The sequence below is a fragment of the Dermacentor variabilis genome, chromosome 1 (assembly GCF_050947875.1).
Source record: "Dermacentor variabilis isolate Ectoservices chromosome 1, ASM5094787v1, whole genome shotgun sequence".
NCBI classification, from domain to species: Eukaryota; Metazoa; Arthropoda; class Arachnida; order Ixodida; family Ixodidae; genus Dermacentor; species Dermacentor variabilis.
The window spans coordinates 255,906,797-255,929,468 of NC_134568.1; the positions used below are offsets into that span (position 1 = coordinate 255,906,797).

Sequence of the window (22,672 nt, forward strand, 5' to 3'; positions counted from 1 at the left end):
AGGATTTCGACAAAGTAAAATCGAGTCTGCTAAAAAAGTACCGGCTGTCTGCGGAAGCGTTCCGTCGGAAGTTTCGGGAAAATGAGAAAGGCAAAAGTGAGTCATATACAGAGTTTGCGTATAGGCTTATGTCGAACATGCAGGAGTGGCTCAAAGAAGAGAAAACGTTTGGTGACCACGATAAAGTTCTGCAGTGTTTCGGGCTAGAACAGTTTTATAGTCGGTTACCGGAGAACGTGCGATACTGGGTCTTGGATAGGCCAGACGTGAGTACGGTGGCTAGAGCCGCTGAGCTAGCCGAGGAGTTTGTGACGCGTCGAGCTCGCGGAGCTAAGGACGGTCAAAAGGGTGAATTTGGCTCCAAGTTTGAGAGGCCGAAGTTCACGCCCATGAGATTAAAGGGGGACACGCGTAGTGCGGATGCGAGCGAAAGCAGTCCGACCAAACGTAAAGAGACGGCGGCAGCCAAACGCAGAAAGCGGTTCGAGATGAGGCGAGCGCGCTTGTGTTATACGTGCCAGAAGCCGGGTCACTTTTCGGCGCAGTGTCCGGAAACAACACCAAAAGTTGTGTTTTTTTCAATAGGCAGCACTGACGAGAACATGAAGCTTCTCGAGCCTTACATGCGAGACCTCCTCGTAAACGGGAAAGAGTGCCGAGTGCTTCGCGATTCCGCAGCTACGATGGATGTAGTTCACCCGTCTTACGTAGAACCCCATATGTTCACGGGCGAGTGCGCATGGATCAAGCAAGCCGTGGAAGCTCATAGCGTGTGTCTGCCGGTAGCAAAGGTGCTTATTGAAGGACCTTTCGGAGCGCTTGAGACAGAGGCGGCAGTGTCATCTATGCTGCCACCCCAGTACCCGTACCTATTTTCAAACAGGTCCGATCACCTCCTGCGCGAGAAGGGGCTTTTGTTTGGTGAAGCTAGTGTTCAGGCCTTAACCAGATCGAAGGTTCGGGAGCTCGCTGCAAAGGCGGTAGTTGCGGGGCCGACGTTATCAAACAACGAAAAAGGGTCAGAGGCGCAGCAAGCTGATATTCAGAGCACGCCCGAACAGAATAAAATTGAGTCTGTAGCGTTGAAGGCGCCAGATACTGGAGAGGAAAATCCCGACGCGGGAAAGTTAGAAGAGCTATCTACTGATTTGCTCATCGCGCCTACGTCAGACGGACTTGATAGGTTGCTAAAAGTCAGCCGGACGGCTTTGATAGCCGAGCAAAAAAAGGATGGCAGCCTGGAAAACGTGCGCTGCAATGTCAAAGAAGGTATCGCCAGGAAAACTGCGCGTTTTGTGGAAAGAGGTGGAGTCCTGTACCGGAAGTATCTAGACCGCCGAGGAGTGGAGTTCGATCAGCTGGTCGTGCCTCAATGCTATCGTCAGGATCTGTTGCGCTTGTCACATGGGGGTTCGTGGTCCGGACACCTAGGAGTTAAGAAAACTAAGGACCGTCTCTTGCAAGAGTACTATTGGCCAGGGTGTTTTCGGGACGCAGACCATTTCGTGAGGACATGTGACACTTGTCAGCGGGTGGGCAAACCAGGGGACAAATCGAGGGCGCCGTTGAAATTGGTACCTATCATTACGGAGCCTTTTAGACGGCTCGTTATTGATACAGTGGGACCTCTGCCGGTAACAGCCACGGGGTACAGACACATTTTGACTGTGATCTGCCCAGCGACAAAGTTCCCTGAAGCAGTGCCACTTAAAGAACTCAGCTCAGTTGAGATAGTTAATGCACTACTGTCCATATTTGCGCGAGTTGGTTTTCCTGCAGAAATTCAATCAGATCAGGGCACAGTGTTTACTAGCGCTTTGACGACAACTTTTCTCGAAAGGTGTGGGGTAAAGCTGCTACACAGCTCAGTGTACCACCCACAGTCGAATTCCGTTGAGAAGCTCCACTCCGTCATGAAGCGCGTGTTGAGAGCCTTGTGTTTTGAACATCAAACTGACTGGGAGCTGTGTCTGCCTGGGGTGATGTTTGCTTTAAGGACCGCGCCGCATGCGGCTACGGGGTTTTCGCCAGCTGAACTGGTGTACGGTCGCTCGCTTCGATCTCCGCTTCGCATGCTTCGAGAATCATGGGAAGGTAGGGGCGACGACCCAGTCGTGGTGGAGTACGTGCTTAAGCTCCTCGAACGCTTAAGAAGGGCACAGGAGTTGTCAGGTGAAGCAATGACAAAGGCCCAGCAGAGGGCCAAGGTTTATTATGATCGGACAGCCAGGGCCCGACGTTTTGAGGTTGGCGATGAGGTCATGATATTGCGCACATCGCTAAACAACAAACTAGACGTGCAGTGGGAGGGCCCAGCGCGAATTGTTCAGAAACTGTCGGACGTTAACTACGTGGTAAGTCTGCCAGGAAAGCGGAAAGCACAGCAAGTTTACCACTGTAATCTGCTCAAACCTTATAGACAAAGGGAAGCAGTGGTGTGCATGATGGTAAACGTTCCTGAAGAGCTTCCGGTCGAGCTTCCGGGACTAGGCTCAGTGACGAACAGGGAAGACACCGGTCAAGTCATTAGTGACCTTATCAGTAAAGCACCGCTGTCGCCTGAGCAGAAAACCGAACTACACCAGCTATTACAAGAGTTTCAAGGTCTGTTCTCTGAGAGGCCTGGTAGGACTTCTGTACTCACTCATGATATAGAACTTACCTCCACAGAGCCAGTACGATCCAAGGCGTATCGGGTGTCACCCCGCCAGAGCGATATTATGGAGGCTGAGGTAAAGAAAATGCTACAGCTCGGTGTTATTGAGGCAGGTGAGAGTGATTATACCTCCCCTTTGATTTTAGTTGAGGTACCGGGCAAGGAACCTCGTCCTTGCGTCGACTACCGCAGGCTTAATTCCATCACTAAGGATCAAATTTATCCGATCCCTAACATCGAGGAGCGCCTTGAGAAAGTTAGTAGCGCTCAGTTTATTTCCACCCTAGATCTTGTCAGGGGTTATTGGCAGGTTCCACTTACAGAAGAGGCTAGTAGGTATGCGGCGTTCATTTCACCAATGGGAACATTCCGTCCTAAAGTGTTGAGTTTTGGTTTGAAGAACGCGCCATACTGTTTTTCAAGTCTCATGGATAAAGTGTTGCGGGGACAGCAAGAATTCGCTTTACCGTATCTAGACGACGTAGCGATATTCTCCGCATCCTGGTCTGAGCATATGACACACTTGCGGGCAGTGCTAACCCGCCTGCGCGAAGCAGGCTTGACAGTAAAGGCTCCTAAGTGCCAGTTAGCACAGGCCGAGGTTGTCTACCTCGGTCACGTGATTGGTCAGGGTCGTCGCCGCCCCTCTGAAATAAAAGTGGCCGCTGTGCGAGACTTTCCGCAACCGCGCACAAAGACCGATATTCGGTCGTTCTTAGGTGTCGCCGGCTACTATCAGAGGTACATCCCTAGGTACTCTGATATCGCGGCTCCCCTGACGGATGCTCTAAGAAAGACAGAGCCTCAAACAGTCGTCTGGGACGAGACAAAGGAAAGAGCTTTTAGCGCCCTAAAGAGTGCCCTAACAAGCCAGCCTGTGCTACGATCGCCAGACTATACAAAAGGGTTCATTGTTCAGTGCGATGCTAGTGAGCGAGGCATGGGCGTTGTACTGTGCCAACGGGAAAATGGAGAAGTAGAACACCCCGTCCTGTATGCTAGTCGTAAGCTGACCAGTCGTGAGCAGGCGTATAGCGCCACCGAGAAAGAGTGTGCATGTCTCGTGTGGGCCGTTCAGAAATTGTCATGCTATCTAGCCGGCTCGAGGTTTATCATTGAGACAGATCACTGCCCTCTCCAATGGCTGCAGACCATCTCTCCCAAAAATGGCCGCCTCCTGCGCTGGAGCCTCGCTTTACAACAATATTCCTTTGAGGTGCGTTACAAAAAGGGGAGTCTCAACGGTAACGCCGATGGCTTAAGTCGAAGCCCCTAACGTAGGAATCAGCCTCAAAATTGTTTGTTACTGATGTTTTTCTTCCTGAGGCAGGATTTTTTTTAACATATTGCTTTTGTTTAGTGTTTCAAAGTGATGATATGCTTTCTAGTGCAATTTTTCAATTTGTGGACGCGTTCTGAGTGATGCTAGACTACTGTAAGGAACTAGGCAGTGGTATAAAAAGGGGAAAGAGCCTGGCAGGGCTTAGTGAGGGTTGTGCCGTGCTTGCTGACTGAGCGGTTGAGTTTTCAGCGTAGTTCTAACGCTTGCCGGGAACGAGAACAAAAATGTGAACTCTCCCGAAGTCACTTTGCAGTGTCCCGTGCGAACCTGAACGAGAGAACGAGGCCTTCTCTGTGCGCTGCGCTCAAGAAACGTCAAGGGACGCCCGACTTCGGTTATGAGCATCATCGAGCGACATCCCTCCGGACAGCGGATGCAGTCCACTGTCCATCGGGATCTCCTTTCCCCGGCGGGGCGGTCTGTTGCGTTTCGCCTGCGACACGTGGTTTTGCCGGCGCGACGGCGGCGGGGCGGCGGACATTTTGGCCCGATCGTCGTCACCGCAACACTCATCGCCAGGTGTTTCCAGGCGCGTCTGCGGCGATGCGACCGCCTAGGGATTTCGTTCCAGTCATTGTGCCCGAAACAGGCGATGCCAAAGCAGGGATCTCATTCCAGTTATTGGGCCCGAAACAGGCGATGCCAAAGCAGGGATCTCGTTCCAGTCATTGTGCCCGAAACAGGCGATGCCAAAGCAGGGACCATCTTCTCGTTACAGTCATTGTGTCCGACCGGCAGCGCCACGACAGTGTGCTGCGCAGCGCCACGACAGTGTGCTGCGCAGCGCCACGACCAGGTGCTACGAGATCGTGCGCAGCGCCACGACATGGTGCTACGGCATCGCTACGACAGTGTGCGTCACCATTAGCCCATTGTACATTCACGTGCTCGTCTTTTGAGGGGTTCCTTCTTGCCCTCAACTGCGAGAGTATAAAAACAGCTGCCCCCGGACGCCAGAGGAGGGCTCCGATTTCTTCCGTTGAGTGAAGTGCTCTCCCGTCTCTCTACTTCGGTCAAACCTGACCGCCAACTCTTTGCGATGTTAAAATAAACAAGTTGTTTCGTTGTTACCTGTCGACTCATGCTTTGCCGGGACCTTCGGATGCTTGCAGTTGTACCCCAGGCCGCCAGGCCAACGCTACCCTTGGGGCTTGCGACCCAGGTACAACCACGGGCGTCAGCGCCGAGTTCCCATCCGATCGCTCCAGTGTCGCGATCCAAACAGAATTCATGCCATAAACATTTAAAGAAAGTTATCTAAAACTGCGAAATTTCCTAAAAAAAAACTCGCATTCAAACTGTATAACTAAGCAATAAAAATTATTAAAATTCTGCGAACTGTACCTAATAACACATTACAGCGGACAAAATTGCATTATACACCGCTCTGAAATATATCGCTGTTTTGTAAAACCCTTGTAAGCATTGTAACAGTTTCAGTTATGATGTATATTGATATATCACATTTGTCTCTCGACATTCTCTAACTGATACCGTTTACAGAACTATCTGTATTTGGTGAGAAGTTACGAATTTGTAAACATTGCACTTCGTTCTCTTTCTCTCTCTCTCTCTATCTCTCAAATGAAACAATTTTATTCCAATCGGTCAAGCGGTTGTCTCAAAAACACATTTCTGCGGTTTACATTCATTTAGATTGCGTGCAAAGCGTTTGCGATACGCTGGAGCGAAGTTTTCAGTTGTGGATAATTCAGAAAACCAGCTAATTAATGTTTAATTGAAAAAAGTAGGGGTGCAAGAAAAGTTAATTTCGAGACTGAATTGAATACGAGTTCGTTCACACACACGGGACCCCTCAGAGAGTGCGAATCATTGCTGCGTATACGGTGGAGTTGGGCTCCCCCGAGCGACGTAGCCTGCTCCACTGCGTAAGCTGTCACGTGTTATGCGTACAGCGAGCCCGCGGGGATGAAGTTTATTTGCAATTTGGCTCCACTTTTACGCTATGACTGTGCGCAGTTGACGTTTTGAAATATTCGAAAACCATTCGAAAAAATTACTCACGAATAGTGACTTTCGATTCGAAGATTCAATCTATAATATTGGACTATGTATTCGATTCGTTATTCGAAGGTTGGAATGCTCGCACAACCCTAGAAATGCTTAAAAATGAAGGTGAACACGTTCTATTTTAATTTCTTGTGGAATGGTGCTGGCGATTTGTGGGGTTAAGGTAAAGCGACCCGTCCGACGTAGCGGCAACTCGGGTGCCTCGATGCGCGCGCCTATATATATATAAAAGTCTGTCTCGTAAGGAAATCGTGCTACGAGGAACGACAAGCGGTGAGAGGTTCTGCCCGCCACTTCGCCAAACCCCAGCCCGACAGGCTCAACATGACGAAGAAGTTAACGGGCGGATCGGACAGGCACTAAGCCAAAGGGGGCCGCGTCCCCGTCTCTCGCCGTGACGGCCGTGGGTAATGCGGATTCCGCACGGCCCCCTGCCTCCAGGCTCCGAGTGCGGTGCAGTCGTAGAGCGGCGGGGAAACGAGTAGGCGCCGTCGACGTGAACGTCGCCGCGCAGATCCGGCCGCTCCGCTACGAGACAGCAGTAGCGCGTCTACCCATAACAGCACTCCTAAGAGCCGAGTTGCGGCGTTAAAATTTCCGTTAGGGGGAAAGCCCAAGCGGCCGAACCATTCGCGTTTCCTCCTAACACGTTTACGCTAGGCAACCGTGGCCAGGGTGAATGGTTTGAGCGAGACACCCATTTCTCGATTCGACAAGCGCAAGCCTGCCTGCCCCACCATCTGACGTCGCGACCAGCTGCACACGAGTTGACGGTCCTCTTGAACTCGCCACTTTGATCGCGTAGGCGTCGCGCGGGATTTTCGTGGCGTGTGACATGGCGCAGCGATTGTTAATTTATATAGCGGTTCATAAACGGAAATGCCTCGCGACTGCATAAGGAGGCGAGTTACACGGACAAGGAGACAGTCGCAAGGAGGGGACACGTACAAGTCTGAAGTCTGGAATGTTGTCAGTAAACGTTTGCGAAAGCCTCTGGCTCGGCTAAATTACTTTTGTGCGAACTCATTCCTTTCGTGGGCTGCGTTTCCTAAAGGAAAAAGCTGCATCCTTGGTCACCACGTAGTTGCCGCTGCGTAGCACTACTGCGACACAGTGATAACGAAAGTATTAACTGGCACTCGCGGGTGTGCCTTTCGTTGAGAAAAAGGCTTATCAGGCTTAACCACCCATGGTAGACGATAGCTCACCCGTGGCAGCACTTCTAAATTTGCAAGGCCGGTGAGGAGTGTCGCGCTGCACTCACTGCAGTGTGAACTCGTGCGTGCATCATTGCTTGTGAAGAAATGTTCCACAAAGGCGCAGCCAAATCGGAGAGGTACTTATGGTACGATACTGTCGAAAATATTGCTAAGACCTCAGACTCTGCCCAGGCGGCGCTGCGGAAAAACCCGTCACCAGCGCCCCCATCGCAGCCTTCGCGCTAACTGAGTAGTGCAAGGAGAGCTGTCCGCAAGCGAAGGTGCATAGGCCACAATGGACCCTTCTCTTTCATTTGTGTTGAGGCACGGTTTCCTGAAAATCAAGAACCTGGAAAGCTTCTTCCGCCCATTCACGCTTCGGAAAGGAAGCTCAGCAGGGCGAAGTACGTGTACAATGTAAAATAAACTCTCAAGTGTTATTTCGGCGTGCTGCAACTCGCAAGTACAGAGAGCATCAGGATTGTCTATAGGCATATCAGCATAAAAATCTAAGCATTTCAAATTGGTTCATATTGAATATGTCCTGAACACAAGACTTAAGTATCTCCTATATTTTTATGTATTTTATCGTAATGTTTTGTCTCGCAATTATTTACAGAGAGTAAATCTTCTCATAGCCTTTTCCAGGGCAGCAAACAGAAAACGTTTTCCAAGGCAGCAAACAGCGTGCGATCATAACGAAAGTAAGCTTCCTACACTGCCTACGCGCTGCATCTTTCTTTCTCGCAGGAGCTACAGCATCGCTCAGTACCTTCATTTGAACTTTTCACAGACGCTTCGAGCAACAAGCGCGCACAAATAAATGTAAATAAACGCGACATTTTTTTAGAGCGCAGCTCTTTGGCGTCCGTTCCTGGGTTTCGCGTCGGCGTCGTCGTCGGCCTCGTAACCAGCTCCGCCCCCCTTTCATCCCCCCAGCGCTAGCAGCGATTGACTGATACCGCTGGATGCCGCTGACGCCGCTAGAGAGTCAAGATAACGTGACTGCATAGAACACCGTCGCCGCCATGCAGAAAGAGGAGGAAAGGGTCCCCCCCCCCCCCTGTTCTTGTGTGGCGGATAGGGTGCTCTTCAGTTGCCGACGCGCCGGTTATTCGTTGTCCCTGAAACCAACCAACTCCGCAGCTGGGGTTGACTCACTATCGGCGTCAGCGGCATCAGTCAGTCGCTGCTATCTCTTCCCTCCTCCCTTTATCGTGTTGTCCGCTTGCTGCGCGCGCTTCTGCCCCCATCGTTTGCCGCTGGGTGTACACGCCGCCCCCCTCCCCCCTCTTCCTGCGAGTCTCCGGTTGTCAAAGCGCCGGCTCGAACTTAGTTCCTTTCTTCGCTCCTCCTCCAATGCAACCCCTGTGCGGTGGCAATCAGAGAGCCAGATCGGTGGCGGCGGATCTGTATATGTGCACCGCCCGAGCCGAAATTGCCGCTGCCGTTCGCCCTGTGCGGTGGCAATCAGAGAGCCAGATCGGTGGCGGCTTGACATAAAGACAAACAGCAATTTCCTAACACTTATGCGGGAGAACATCCCGTTCCTCTCGCTCGTAACGCGTCCCACGGCTGTGACAACCTCGCGAGGCACTTGTATACATCTCGTCTTTGAGAATCAAGCATTGGTGTACCAAGTCGAACATATATCAGTCTATTTCTCCGACCACAAAGCTTCCTTCATGACTGTCAAGAACTGTTAGTGGAGTCTTTGTTAAAGGAATACGTGTGAAAAATAAAAAAAAAATTCTGTGATAGCGCATACATGTGTTGCTAGATTTCTTTGCCTCAATCTACCGAAAAGGTGAAACAGCTTATTTGCTGCGCTCACATTTCGCATTAGGAAGTAACGTAATCGTCGGCAATTTTTTTTTCTTTACACGCGTGCGTTATTTCGCAATTACTCATCCAGTGCTCCTAAAGCAACTTTATCGCTCACATTTGAAGAACACAGTCGGGCAGGCTCAGCACATTGCGAAGCGTGCTTGTTGTATCGGCGCAGGACATACAAAATACCGAAAGTAGAAATGGGCTCGCGATACAACGATGCTCTAGAACAGGATTTTGAATTCATAAAAGAACCAAAATGTTTGGTTAAGCTGACCTGCCAAATCTCTCCGTTCCACCTAATGAGTCAAGCGGAGGCGGACGTCTGTTAAAAGGTGGATATCGATGGGACGTAAGCAGGATGGTTCGCAACGTTCTTTTATCTGTTACCAACGAAGTGGCGGCTGCAGATTCTTGAGTTTTCGCTTGGTTACCACGGTACTCTGTCAGGGCTACGCAACACAACTACAGAACAAAATTGTCGCACTTTCTCACGCGAGCCACTGTGTTGTGGGGAATGCAAGTAATCCGATTACCCAACAGGTTGAACGGCCCGTATCCAGCGCTCTCGCCTTTCCCCTTCATACGATCGCGATGGAAATCGGTAAAACTGAACGTTGTTATTACGTCCTTCACGTTCATGGCAATTTACAACACAACAGTAGCGCCGATTGCGGCGTTTCTTCGTAGCGCGCGGAGCTATCGCGGTTGCCGTCGTTTCCGCCATCAGTCTGAAGATTGAGCCAGCAAGCGCTTTATGACAGTTCGGCGGCGCGTCCGACTAGCGTAGAAATTCATAGCTCTCTGTCTGGGTGTTAAATGTGCAAAACACTCGCAATATGGACCAAAATCTAGTTAAATCGTTGTTTCGCAGTCGCTAGCTACATAGCAAACTTAGCAATGGAGTCGGACTTCGCACTACTCAATTACTGCCTCTTCGCAACGGCAGGTGGCGCTACGCGTCTTGCAAAACCAGTGCAAAACTCCAGAGTCTGACGTCCTTTGGCGATTAAGGGTAAAGGAGATGAACCGTCAGTGAAAGAAGGCCGAGTCTGCTAAACGTTGCTTTCTTACCAACAACTGTGGCACAAAGTCGCAACTGAGTATTTACTGACAGCATCCCGCTGCTGTCACTCCGACATTGTATATTGTACCGTAAACTACATGGAGCTGCGGTATTTCTTATTGGCTAGCTCGACGGGCTCAACGCAAGCGTATTTATAGTCACCAGGTTGCTTCTCTGAAAACGACATATATTCTAATTTATTCTCGTCCATAAAATCATCGTTCCCAGTAGCCACCAACTATTCTTAATTACAGTGACGGCGTGCGGGGGCAGTGCAACAAACACTCAGTGAAATGGCAAGCGAATTATGGGGTGACATGATGAAACATTCGCTACACGTATATAAGCATCCTTCTACTATATAGCTACCATTTATGCTGTTCTTTCTGCGATCCCTTACCCCCTCTCAACTGGCCGCCGTTCAGGTGTCAGAAGCCAAAAGATAGTGGTCAGCAGCAATATACTTCCTTCCTCACTCCTTTGCGAAACGAAAATAACCGGCTACTATTTTTCCTCCGAGCTCCAGCAGAGGAGCTTGGATGTCGACTCTCGTTGAGAACGTGACAACCCCGACTCGAGAATTGCGCCACGAAGACGCAAGAGGCCGGCGGCGAAACTGGGCCACCCACCACGACCAGTGGCTCGTCTGCCCGCGGCGGCCAAGGTGGCGTCGATATGCGAGCGCCCGAAAACGTGCCCGAATACGGAAGACCGCGGGAATCGATCGACGCGTGACCGACCTTCGCGCGCACCGTTCGGCTAAACCCGGAAGGCATGGCCGCTCGCACAGCCGGCTCTCGAGGGAACGCTACTCTCTGGCTCGGTGTTGCCTTGAACGGCTACGCCTTGGTCACGAATCGCGACCAACGACAGGGCCAACGCCTCTCGCTGCCGTGTGCCAGCTCCCCTTCGCGCTCGCAGCCACAACAAGCGGCCGTGATCCACAGCGTCTACGCTATCAGGCCAGAGACTAGACTGCGAAGAAAAACACGGCCGAGACATAATGTCGTTGCGAATACCCCAACTTGAAACACTACAATCGCACCATGGACTTGGCGTCAACGGAGAATTAAGCGGTTGGTGAACTCCATGTGTTCTAAGCAGCGGAAACGTGTTTTTAGCATACACTGTTAAGCAAAATTACACCCTTTGGGTCGTATCTTGCCACACAACAATAATCGTCATCTGTCTTGTCCGCATTTGCTTTCTTTATCCCTGCCGGCTCGGTACTTCCAAGTCACGAACGGCATGCGCGTTAACAGCATGACAGAGCATTCTAGATAGGAAAGTAGCGAGCGCAGCGTTTTCAAGAAAGGAAACGCAAGCAAGACAGATGACGATTATCGTTGTGGGACAAATATATACCCCAAAGGGTGCGACTGTTTTAAGAGTGTGAAGAGTGCGCCTAAGGCCACACCGACGCTGATGAGATGGAATACCTACAGCGACCTGACTGGCGAGATTCAACCTGGATAAAAGGAAACCGAAATCGCCACACTGGTGAAGTTTGCACGAAGTGACGTCGAAGAGGAGAGAGGTATCGCAAATGTATAAAACTTAGAACACGCACTACAATGTGATTAGTGCAGAAGGCGAATTCACGACTTTGGCTTAGAATACTGTGCATATAAACATCTTTCTGCGGAACAATATACATGCGTGTGCCCTCGGCGTAAATTTAAACCCAAACCACGAAAATTTCATCAGAGCACATCTTTTGTGCGATTAATTCGGTGTACGACGCGCAGTCGCCGCAAGGCCGGTTAGCACCAGTTTCAGAATTTCCGAATCTGAGCCTGATTACCTGGCAAACGCAGGAATGCAATGACAGTTGATTTGGACTTATTCATGTTTTAACTTATTCTGCCGGTACGTAAGCAAATGGAGGAACAAAAGTACAGCCAACAAATATTGGGACACTGCATGAACTTGCTAATGGGCGCAGTATAGTACAAGCAAAATATAATATTCAGCAATAATTAGAGCACGACGTAATGTTGCAACGGCGCATACGTGCTAATTGATAAATGTATGCATGAAACCAGAAACCAGAATTAGCTCCCCCCCCCCCCCGCTTTCCCCATCCCGCTTCAAAAAGAAAATAATACAGGTAAAACATAAAATATGCGCACAATTCGCGCACGTTTTAACAGCCGCAGACTACTGTTACTAGTAAATGTATTAAGGAGTTGAAAGAACACATCAGTTATGTTGACCAGATACAACACAGCAAGTCCCTGCGGTGAATGTAACTAGAAAACGAAGAGGAGCCATGCTGAGCGTGGGATCAGAGTGCCTCCTCCGCATTCTGTGGGCGCTGGCATGCGCAAACGAACTACTTTCGCGAAAGCAAAACTGGCGCACGAACTCCGTGCAGCCGTGACAATAAGATGACGATCAATGTCATATAGACTAGATGTGCTCCAGATAATGGTCATGAAAAGATGTTTCTCCCAACATGACAGAACACGTACTTCGAGAGAGATGCGCTCCCGCATCTTCAGGTAGGCGTGCCGCATATACGACGCTTACACAGTAAACGCTGTCGACAAACATTTAAAATTAGCGTTGGAAAGATGGAAACAGGTGTAAGCATGGCAAAAACCCATGTGTGCCATGACCACCAGCAGGTCGTCCGAAGCAATGACAAACAACATCGTGATTTCTATTTACATAGGGCACAACTCGCCCTTCTCTTTCGTTTGACAAGATCGATATCTAGAATGCCAGAAAAAGGCCGCAGGCGGGGTCAGTGAGGCTGGTCATTAGGATAACGTGCAGGGGGGCCGAAATAGCAAGATAGTAAAACTCTGCGTAAATAATGGCGTAGGCTTGCGCTTACCCGGACCCAATTCGCGCACCGTGGAGCTGTGTACGCTCCCATCCTTGTGGATCCTGAGCTGACTGGTGTCTGTCAGGCAATAACATCCGCGGTTGTCCGCCGTCCACTCTTTGCACATGCACTTAGAAGTCTGGTAGCACACGGCCCAGGCCTGCTCCTCGCGGATGGGCGCACCGAAGGCTTGAAGGATCGAAGACAAACGGACACAGCCATCGCCTTCGAGATCACACTTCGGCGCGTTCGCATCCTCCGACGCCATATTTCGTTCTGAATGAATGCCGCGCCGGGCCGCCGAGGGGAGCGGACTGCAGCAGTGAGAAGCGCTTCAACCGCCAGGAGTGCGACGATCGCGCTTTCGAAGCGCGGACACGCGCTTAGATTGCTTGCGCGAGATTTGGCGCTGTGTTTCCTGGCGCTTGGCAAGTGCCCCCACAATATAAACGCCGCATCAACCCTTGACAACGTAATATACCGCTAGAATGATAACATGATCAACGCAATTTGTCCATATCATGTTTATTAAATCAGGGGAATCAACGATTATCACAAACCCGGCGTCTGCACTGAGTTACAGTTTCGGTTTCGGTTTTGGAAACAGCGTTATAAATGTTGGACACTTTTTTTACAACTACTATACAACTAAAACTTGTATTTTTTGTTACTTTAATATGTCTTTATGAAGCGAAATAAACTACTTTACACTCCAGTTTTACCCAGTAAATTCCTACACTTTTGCCATCTAATGAATAAAAGAAGAACTTAAACGCCACGTTGTCCTTTTCGAATGCTAGATGGCGCAAGCAGGCGCTGGATGTCTACTAGGATCAAGAAAATGGCCGGGGTGTGCGTAATGGTGTGTGTGGTGTGCGCCACTGTAGATGTTAGTAACACTCTACTCTATACTCCACTGTAACCAAACCATACGTGGCAGTGCTTTGTAGTACTGTTTAACTTCGTGGGCTGAATTTATTCGTGTTCGGTATCATCAACGCGAACTAGACATGAAGCAGAAAACTGGAGTCGAACTCTCCAACGCACCAAAGAGATTCCGGTGCACCGTGGCCAGTTGCTGTTCGATGGATGGGCAGGCCAAGTTGTTTTCATCTCAAAAGCTCCTTAACCAGGTATGATGGCCATCAACACAGCCCGTGCGCATTACTGATACATTTTTGTACATAACACCCGGAGTTTGGTTATTGCTTTAAAGCAAAGCAGCACCTGTTTTGGGTTACCTCCAAAGTCCATTCCAACACATTTGCTAGATATGTCGCCGTACTAGCTTCTACTTATTCGTCTTTCCTACCATGATGGGACAAATAACTTGTGTCCTTACTGCCATTAGATAGTTAATTTGAACATATGTGTGTGCCTGGTACACAACCCCTGTGAAAATTTCGTGTTTTAGTCCAGCGCGTCATCTCCGACTTCTACTCCGGCCGTGTGCCGAAGTCGTATTCTCAGGGAAAGTTTGACAGCTAATGGTTAGAACTAGCCATGCTATACGAATGGTGTAATGTCACGTTATTTGGTAACTATTCCTTGTAAAACTTGGCATGCAGAGCGTCTGCGAAACGCCAGCATTTGTGTCTTCCCGAATTCTTATTGCTTCTCGTTCCTTGCAGCACTTCTTCAAGGTTCATGCCGAGAAGAAGTATTCGTGTTCCAAATGTGGAAAGAAATTCGGAGCTGATTGGCTGTCTAAACACCATGAGGCTACTTGCGGAACTTCTTGGCTTTGCTCGTGCGGGGCGATCTACCAGAACAGGGAGGCCCTGCTGACACATGCGAGGCGGCGCTCTCACGCGCTGCCATTTGAACGGAAGCGAGGCGATGCGTGCAAGTTAGTGTCCATTTGTATTGGTCATGTGATCTGGAATGCTTACTGTGTTGTAGGAATAATAATGATAAAACATCTCTAGTGTTCGTCGGCAGTGGTTATTGTAGTCACCTTCGAGGAGTGGGGAAGCTATTGCAGACATATTTTCTGAAAAACAAGGCTTTGTCAGGTTGTGGGCACATGCAGTGGAAGTGCTTTTCCACACCTAGAAACAGACCTAAGTTGAGACTCTGTTAGTAGGCAAAACACACCTTTTGGCTGTGTTTCTATTTCATGATCATAAACGAAATTCGTTGCCCTTTTCAAGTATAACACCCGAGAACCTGTAATTCAAAGCAATTTGAACAGTAATACTCACTGTTTGAATTGGGAACCAAACGTGTAAGACGTGAAATGAGAACATTTTCTAATAAAGCCCTTATGCTCTGAGCAAGCGCTTCACTTGGGGGATGCCTTCTTCACCTCAGAATGTAGTATTCTAACCTTGAAAAATGCCTATTTGCTGATTGATGTATGCTTTAACACTGCCACTCCCCCTTGTCCATGCGGCCATTTGTGATCTGAGCATCAGAAATCAGATTGCACATATTTCCCAGTTTATCTCCATAAGGGACGTTTTGACAACGTCGGCTTGTGATGAGCAATTGTCACTTTCTCACTTTATCATGTATATTTTGTCGCTTTCTGAATGGCCTTCTAATTATTGTATCTTGGCACAAAGTGGCTTACAGACAAAAGCACAAAATATTTGAGGATGAGCACTCGTCCTTGTTTGTTTTGTGACATAGAGGTCAGGGTACCCCTTTGTATTGCAGTCTTTACACTGTGGCAGATGAACTTGGGCAGCTCCAATGGCGCTAAGGCAATGTTGTACCTTCCTTGTCATTTTTAAAATATTCCTTCGATCTGCATCATGTCACACATAAAGCCTCATCCCTGTTTGTGCTCGAATATCAAATGCTCTGTCATAAGTGAATCATATAGTAACCAAAAAGAGAGAACTGTAAGCTTTATGCAAAATATTTTTCACAGAAAAACTAATTTTAGCATGGAAATAAGAACCAAAAATGGTGAATCATATTTACAATGGTCATCTGTGAATTATTTTTATTCAGTTACCCTAAAGGCCTGGTGGAGGCATTACATAGGGGGGAAATGATAACAAAACGAAACTACATTGTAACTCTTTGAAAATAAATATGTAACGAAAAAAGAGAGAGTTAGAGAGAGAGAGGAAAGTGCGATACAAGACACTGAATCTAGTACACGGTATAGTGAACGTAAAACTGTCAGCAAATACGCAGTTATGCAAACATCACAATAATAATTCCTATACACATTATAGTTAATGTAAATGAAAGGAGCAAGAATTACAATGACCAGATAACCTATAACAGGCCCTGCAGTTTCCAGGTACTCGGCACTAAGTACACTGAACCGAAGTACCTGTATTGAAGAGGGGGTCTGCAATTTAAAAGTACAGGACAGAAAAATAAAACAGTAACATGACACAAGTGAACTGAATCTGAAAGTGATAGAAGTAGGAAACAAAATCAGTAATGGTAATAAGAATGTGCCCTCTAATTTGCTAACAATCTATCATGATTGATAAGACAGGCAACATCCTCTGAGAGCTCATTCCAGTGCCTGGTAGCAACAAGAAGTGGCGAGTAAAAAAAGTGGTTAGTTCATGCATATATAGGCTGCACTTTAAAGGAATGGTCTAGTCAAGGAAAAACATGATAAGCTGGCGTGATGTAACGGGTGGCGAAGGGTGAATGACTATGATAAAGTTTTCGGAAAAAAGACAGCAGTGCCTGACACCTGCGATCTGCAAGTGCAAGGCAGTTTGAGCGATGTTTTTACCTCTGTTACGCTAAATGTTGGAGAGTGCTTCATTACAATAAAATGAACTGCTTTGTCCTGAAGTGATTCTAGTTTGTTGATTAGGAATAATTGATGAGGGTTCCATATTATAGATGCATACATTACTTTCGAACATACTAATGTAGTCTAAGGTAGTAGTTTTGTATCTGTGTTAGCAGAGTGTAGGTTGTGCCAAAAGAACCCGAGTGCACGAGATGCTTTGCTAACCACCTCATCTATACGGCTATTCCACGAAATATCCGATGTCAAATTAATTCCTAAATATTTTACATTAGGCACCGTTTTGATGAGCATGTTTTTAATGTGTAACGGCATTCCACGATGGTGTTTGATGTGGTAAATACAGTGGCTTTTGTTTTTAAAATATTATGTTCCATCTGCCACATTTCAAACCATTTATTAATTTTGTTTAGATAATCCTGGAACATGTCAACACCCGAGGTATTGGTGACCAGTTTGTATGTCGTGCATTCATCTGCAAACAATCGTGCTGCAGAGCATGTGTTAACGTTAACAAGTATGGCCCTAGATGAAAGGAAGTAATATTTTGCTTATCAAGCCAATGTTACTGTGGTTCATGTTTTCTGAACTGAATTATTTTTACAATTGGTGGTGTCCAAACCCACAGCCTTGCGATGGCTCCCTCCAAATGACAAAAGCTAATACTTCAAAGGCCATACTTTCGCTGGCCGCATGCACCTGGCCCATTTCTTAAAAATTTTTTTAGCTAAGCCAAGCTAAGTGTTAGAATATGCCACTAGCGCTATTATTGCAGTGCTGGCACCCATTCATTGCAGAATTTGTCGATGGCGTTTTATGTCTTGTAGAGACCACAGAACTCGTGGTACTAACTCGCAAACTCGTGTGTACAACAGTACTCGTGTGTGCTGCCATGCATGCATTGAGAAGCTCTACCGCACCACTCGTTACCATGAAGGCAATGCCATTCATTAGCATGTGCATTTTTTACTTTGTAATAAGCATAGAATAAAGTGCAAAAGCCTAATAAAATAAGTACTGCAATTTTGAACAATAACTATGCAGCACTTATTAACAGCCAACTTACGTACAGCAATCTCATATACCACATCCAAAATACCAAAGCTTCAGCACCAATTCATGACACTTACCGGATTTTGCAACTTTCTGTGCCAATATAAAATTCTGATTTCTACTTTAATAGCAAAAAGCATGCTCAATTCTATCACTATAAGTTGCTGCGCAACTACCTGCTCGAGGCATTTTGCTTGCATTCGCAGGCTTCTTTCGCGCTCTGAAAAACTCTTTTATGCAGCACGTATTGCAGAACAGAAAGCTGTATTGGGAGTTTTTCATATAGCTCTGTAATTTTCTCATTGACACTTTTAATCTAATTGTAATACTTGGTAAGTTGATTAATAATTAAGACTAATTATATAATTAGAATGAAAAAAATATTCCGAGTACCTCCATGCGATGGCAAACATTACCTTGGTTCTGTCAAGCTACGTGGCATTTGCATATTTTTAAATCTTGGTGCATGATAGTTGGGATACCCTGCATCGTGCTATAAGCTCACTAACAATATCATAGGCATATTTGCCATACCCTGCAGCCAAAAACAAACACTTTATTGTACTGGGTTCATTGTATTGCACTTCGTACAGTTGAAACTGGTTCTTAAAATCAGTGGCTGCACCATCACTCGCATCCATTTACAGAATATAATTTGGAGTGTTGTCCTGAATGTCTGCTGTGACCGTTGCTACAACTAGACATGCATGCGAGGGGTCACGACAAAAAGTATTGCTAATAATGGCATAGCTCCATGTAGGCTTCTCTTATGATATGATACAAAGGGTTTGGTTATTTCGCCAATATTACAATTGTATTTCGTCCGGAAGTGTAATGAAGCCTTTTTCATGACCCTGCTTTCCATCATGTATGGCCTTTGCTTTGGTGTGTTTTACGTAGTTATGGGAATTAGTTTCATGGCAGCTTTCTGAAACTTCTTTAGGAATGATGGAGGCATCCTGGTCGTACATGACATTTCACCTGAGCCTCAAATAGTGATTACCAGCTCTTATTTAGGAAGAATGCTCAGTGCCTCTAGTGTCAGATTGTTCACTGCTCGGCAGTGATTGTAAATTCCTTAGTAAGCAGTTGACATTAAACTACAGGTATACATAGAGCACATGCACATCTTATGAGCTGAGCGATGACACCGTCACAAGTTGGACAACATCATCAGCATGGTTACGCCCATTGCAGGGCAAAGGCCTCTCCCATACTTCTCCAACTACCCCGGTCATGTACTAATTGTGGCCATGTTGTCCCTGCAAACTTCTTAATCTCATCTGCCCACCTAACTTTCTGCCGTCCCCTGCTACGCTTCCCTTCCCTTGGAATCAAGTCTGTAACCCTTAATGACCATTGGTTATCTTCCCTCCTCATTACATGTCCTGCCCATGCCCATGTATTTTTCTTGATTTCAACTAAGATGTCATTAACCCGCATTTGTTCCCTCACCCAATCTGCTCTTTTCTTATCCCTTAATGTTACACCTATCACTCTTCTTTCCATGGCTCTTTACGTCGCCCTCAATTTGAATAGAACTCTTTTCGTAAGCCTCCAGGTTTCTGCCCCATACGTGAATACTGGTAAGACACAGCTGGGGGGGTTATACACTTTTCTCTTGAGGGATAATCGCAACCTGCTGTTCATGATCTGAGAATGCCTGCCAAACGCACCCCAGCCCATTCTTATTCTGATTATTTCAGTCTCATGATCTGGATCCGCGGCACTACCTGCCCTAAGTAGATGTATTCCCATACCACTTCCAGTGCCTCGCTGCCTATCGTAAACTGCTGTTCTCTTCCAAGACTGTTAAACATTACTTTAGTTTTCTGCAGATTAATTTTTAGACCCACCCTTCTGCTTTGCCTCTCCAGGTCAGTGGGCATGCATTGCAATTGGTCCGCTGAGTTACTAAGCAAGGCAATTTTATTAGCGAATCGCAAGTTACTAAGGTATTCTCAATTAAATTTTATCCCCAATTCTTCCCAATCCAGGTCTCTGAATACCTCCTGTAAACACCCTGTGAATAGCATTGGAGTGATCGTATCTCCCTGTCTGACGCCTTTCTTTATTGAGATTTTGTTGCTTTCTTCTTGGAGGACTACGGTGGCTGTGGAGCCGCTATAAATATCTTTCAGTATTTTTACATACGGCTCGTCTGCACCCTGATTCCGTAATGCCTCCATGACTGCTGAGGTTTCGACAGAATCAAATGCTTTCTCGTAATCAATGAACGCTATATATAAGGGTCGGTTATATTCCGCACATTTTTCTATCACCTCATTGATAGTGTGAATATGGTCTATTGTTGAGTAGCCTTTACGGAATGCTGCCTGGTCTTTTGGTTGACAGAAGTCTAAGGTGTTCCTGATTCTATTTGCGATTACCTTAGTACTAAATACTTTGTAGGCAACAGACAGTAAGCTGATCGGTCTGTAATTTTTCAAGTCTTTGGCGTCCCCTTTCTTATGGATTAGGATTATGTTAGCATTCTTCCAAGATCCCGGTACACTCAAGGTCATGAGCCATTGCGTATACAGGGTAGCCAGTTTTTCTAGAACAATCTGCCCACCATCCTTCAAGAAATCTGCTGTTACCTGATCCTCCCCAGCTGCCTTCCCCCTTTGCATAGCTCCCAAGGCTTTCTTTACTTCCGGCGTTACATGTGGGATTTCAAATTCCTCTAGACTATTCTTTCTTCCATTATCGTCTAGGGTGCCACTGGTACTGTATAAATCTCTATAGAACTCTTCAGCCACTTGAACTATCTCATCCATATTAGTAATGATATTGCCGGCTTTTGTCTCTTAACGCATACATCTGATTCTTGCCTATTCCTAGTTTCTTCTTCACTGCTTTTAGGCTTCCTCCGTTCCTGAGAGCATGTTGAATTCTATCCAAAATATACTTCCTTAAGTCATCTGTCTTATTATGCTTGTTGATTGACTTCAAAAGTTGAACTACAGTAAGGCATAGATCACAATTGACACAATAGTATACAAACACACACCTTATTGTGATGAGTGTTTGACCTGTTCTGGGTACAGAGATATGAATTTAGACCAGCTGTTTTTGACTGACTAGGGTAGACTTCACAGAATAACTAGGTTATAAAATGCTCTACAATACTTTTTCACAAGTCTATTTTTGTATGTACATCTTTTAATGCAAAAGCAAAATATGGTTACGAGCAGAAAACAGTGATAAACGACAGTATGAAGAGAAAGGCACAGACCACAGTGCTGACTAACCACCAAGTGTCTTTATTCTTTCAGTCAGCACATATATATACTGTACCACTATCGCATGGAAGAAAAAAAAGGGAAAAAAAGAACAGAAATTCAGCATGTGTATTGGCAATAGATTATAATCAATCAAATAGGAAATCTATCTCCTTCGGAAGGAGTGAACTGGAGTGGAGGCTTACACATGCGTCACCACTATTATGGATGTGAAAGGCTTCAGAAATAAGACGTGCGCATTCATCATGGTATTTTGAAAAGAAGGTCACATGCTTAAGAAACTGCTTGCAGCTGTATTCATTGCAATGCTATGACGATTGACTATCTCTAGCTTGTTTTTGAACCTTGTTTGAGTGTTCACACATTTGGTCATTAATGCACCACCCCATTTGACTGATATAGAAATGCTTACATAAAAGAGGAATCTTGTAAACCACACAGTCACAACAGTCAACAACAGACCTCTGCCTGGGCTGCTTTTTACAACTTTTCTTGTTCTCGGTCACCCGATTGACTTGTTGGCACAGGCTACCTAACTTATTTCAGGCAGTGAACAGTAACCTAACATCTGCCCTGCTGACAACCTTTTTAAGATTATGCGCAACCTGGTGCACGTTTGGGATAATCGCAACCATTTGCCGTGAGTTATTCTCAGATTGAGCAGCTGCCGATTGCTTACTTTTAAGGCCTGCTGCGAGGCTTTCAGCGATGCTAGTAAAAAGTGCTAATGGGAACCTGCGAGCTTCAGCCTAGCTACTTGCGATTCGTAGCTTGCATCTACTTGGTTGTCATAAGACCAGATGAGGGCTGCCGTCATGGAAGATCTTGCAATACTGTGCTTAACTATTTTTGAGTGCGTGGAGGAAAAGGGGAGAAGGCTCTGATGAGACCAAGGAGCATGACCCCCACATCCATGGTTGAGAATGAGAGCTCTAAATCTAAGAAGCAAAGCTTATTGTCTGACGGATGTTCCATGGTCAATTCAATGTAACCTAATACTGTGCGGAACACTTATATATTATAGCAGCAGCATGCTGCGCATCACAAGGATTAATGTTATAAAAAATTTTAAAAATGATCAACGCATTGCATCACTTTTACAGGGCTCGTCTGGCTGAGCTTAGCTTTAAGATTGGAGTCTTAGAACAGGGGCAATACATGAGCCGATGCACACACCTTTCTTTTATAACTTATCCTCCATGCTGATAAAAGTAAAAAGCATGTAAACGTTTTTTTTTATTATAGTAACCCACCTGATGTGCAGCCTGCTGCTGCTATAATATATGATGTGTTCTGTACAATATTAGGTTCCTTTAAATTGGCCACGGAGCATCCATCAAATGCGCTTCTTAGATTTGGAGCTCTCATTCTTAAACAACCATTTATGGGGTCATGCTCCTCGGCCTCATAAGTGTCTTCTCCCCTTTTCCTTTGCGCACTCAACGATATTTAAGCGCAATATTGCAAGATCTTGTATGAGGGCGGCCCCCATTAGGTCTTGTCGCCAACCACCAAGTAGATGTAACCTTTGAATCGCAAGTAGCTAGGTGGAAGCTCGCAGGTTTCCCATTAATGCTTTTTGACTAGCATTGCTGAAAGCCTCGCAACATGCCTTAAAAGCAAGCAATCGGCAGCCACTGAATTTGAGAATCACTCACGGCAGATGGTTGCGGCCATCCCATAT

At 46.7% G+C, this 22,672-nt stretch overlaps 1 protein-coding gene across 1 annotated transcript in view; it reads left to right on the forward strand.

Moving 5' to 3' along the window:
- Positions 1 to 13,774: 13,774 nt before the first annotated feature.
- Asciz (ASCIZ zinc finger protein) overlaps positions 13,775 to 22,672 on the forward strand; it is a 39,524-nt gene continuing 30,626 nt past the window's right edge. Inside the window, exons 1-2 of the mRNA XM_075673489.1 lie at positions 13,775 to 14,090; positions 14,589 to 14,806. Coding sequence (XP_075529604.1) covers positions 13,968 to 14,090; positions 14,589 to 14,806 — 341 coding nt within the window. The 5' untranslated portion in view covers positions 13,775 to 13,967. The remainder of the gene's footprint in view (positions 14,091 to 14,588; positions 14,807 to 22,672) is intronic.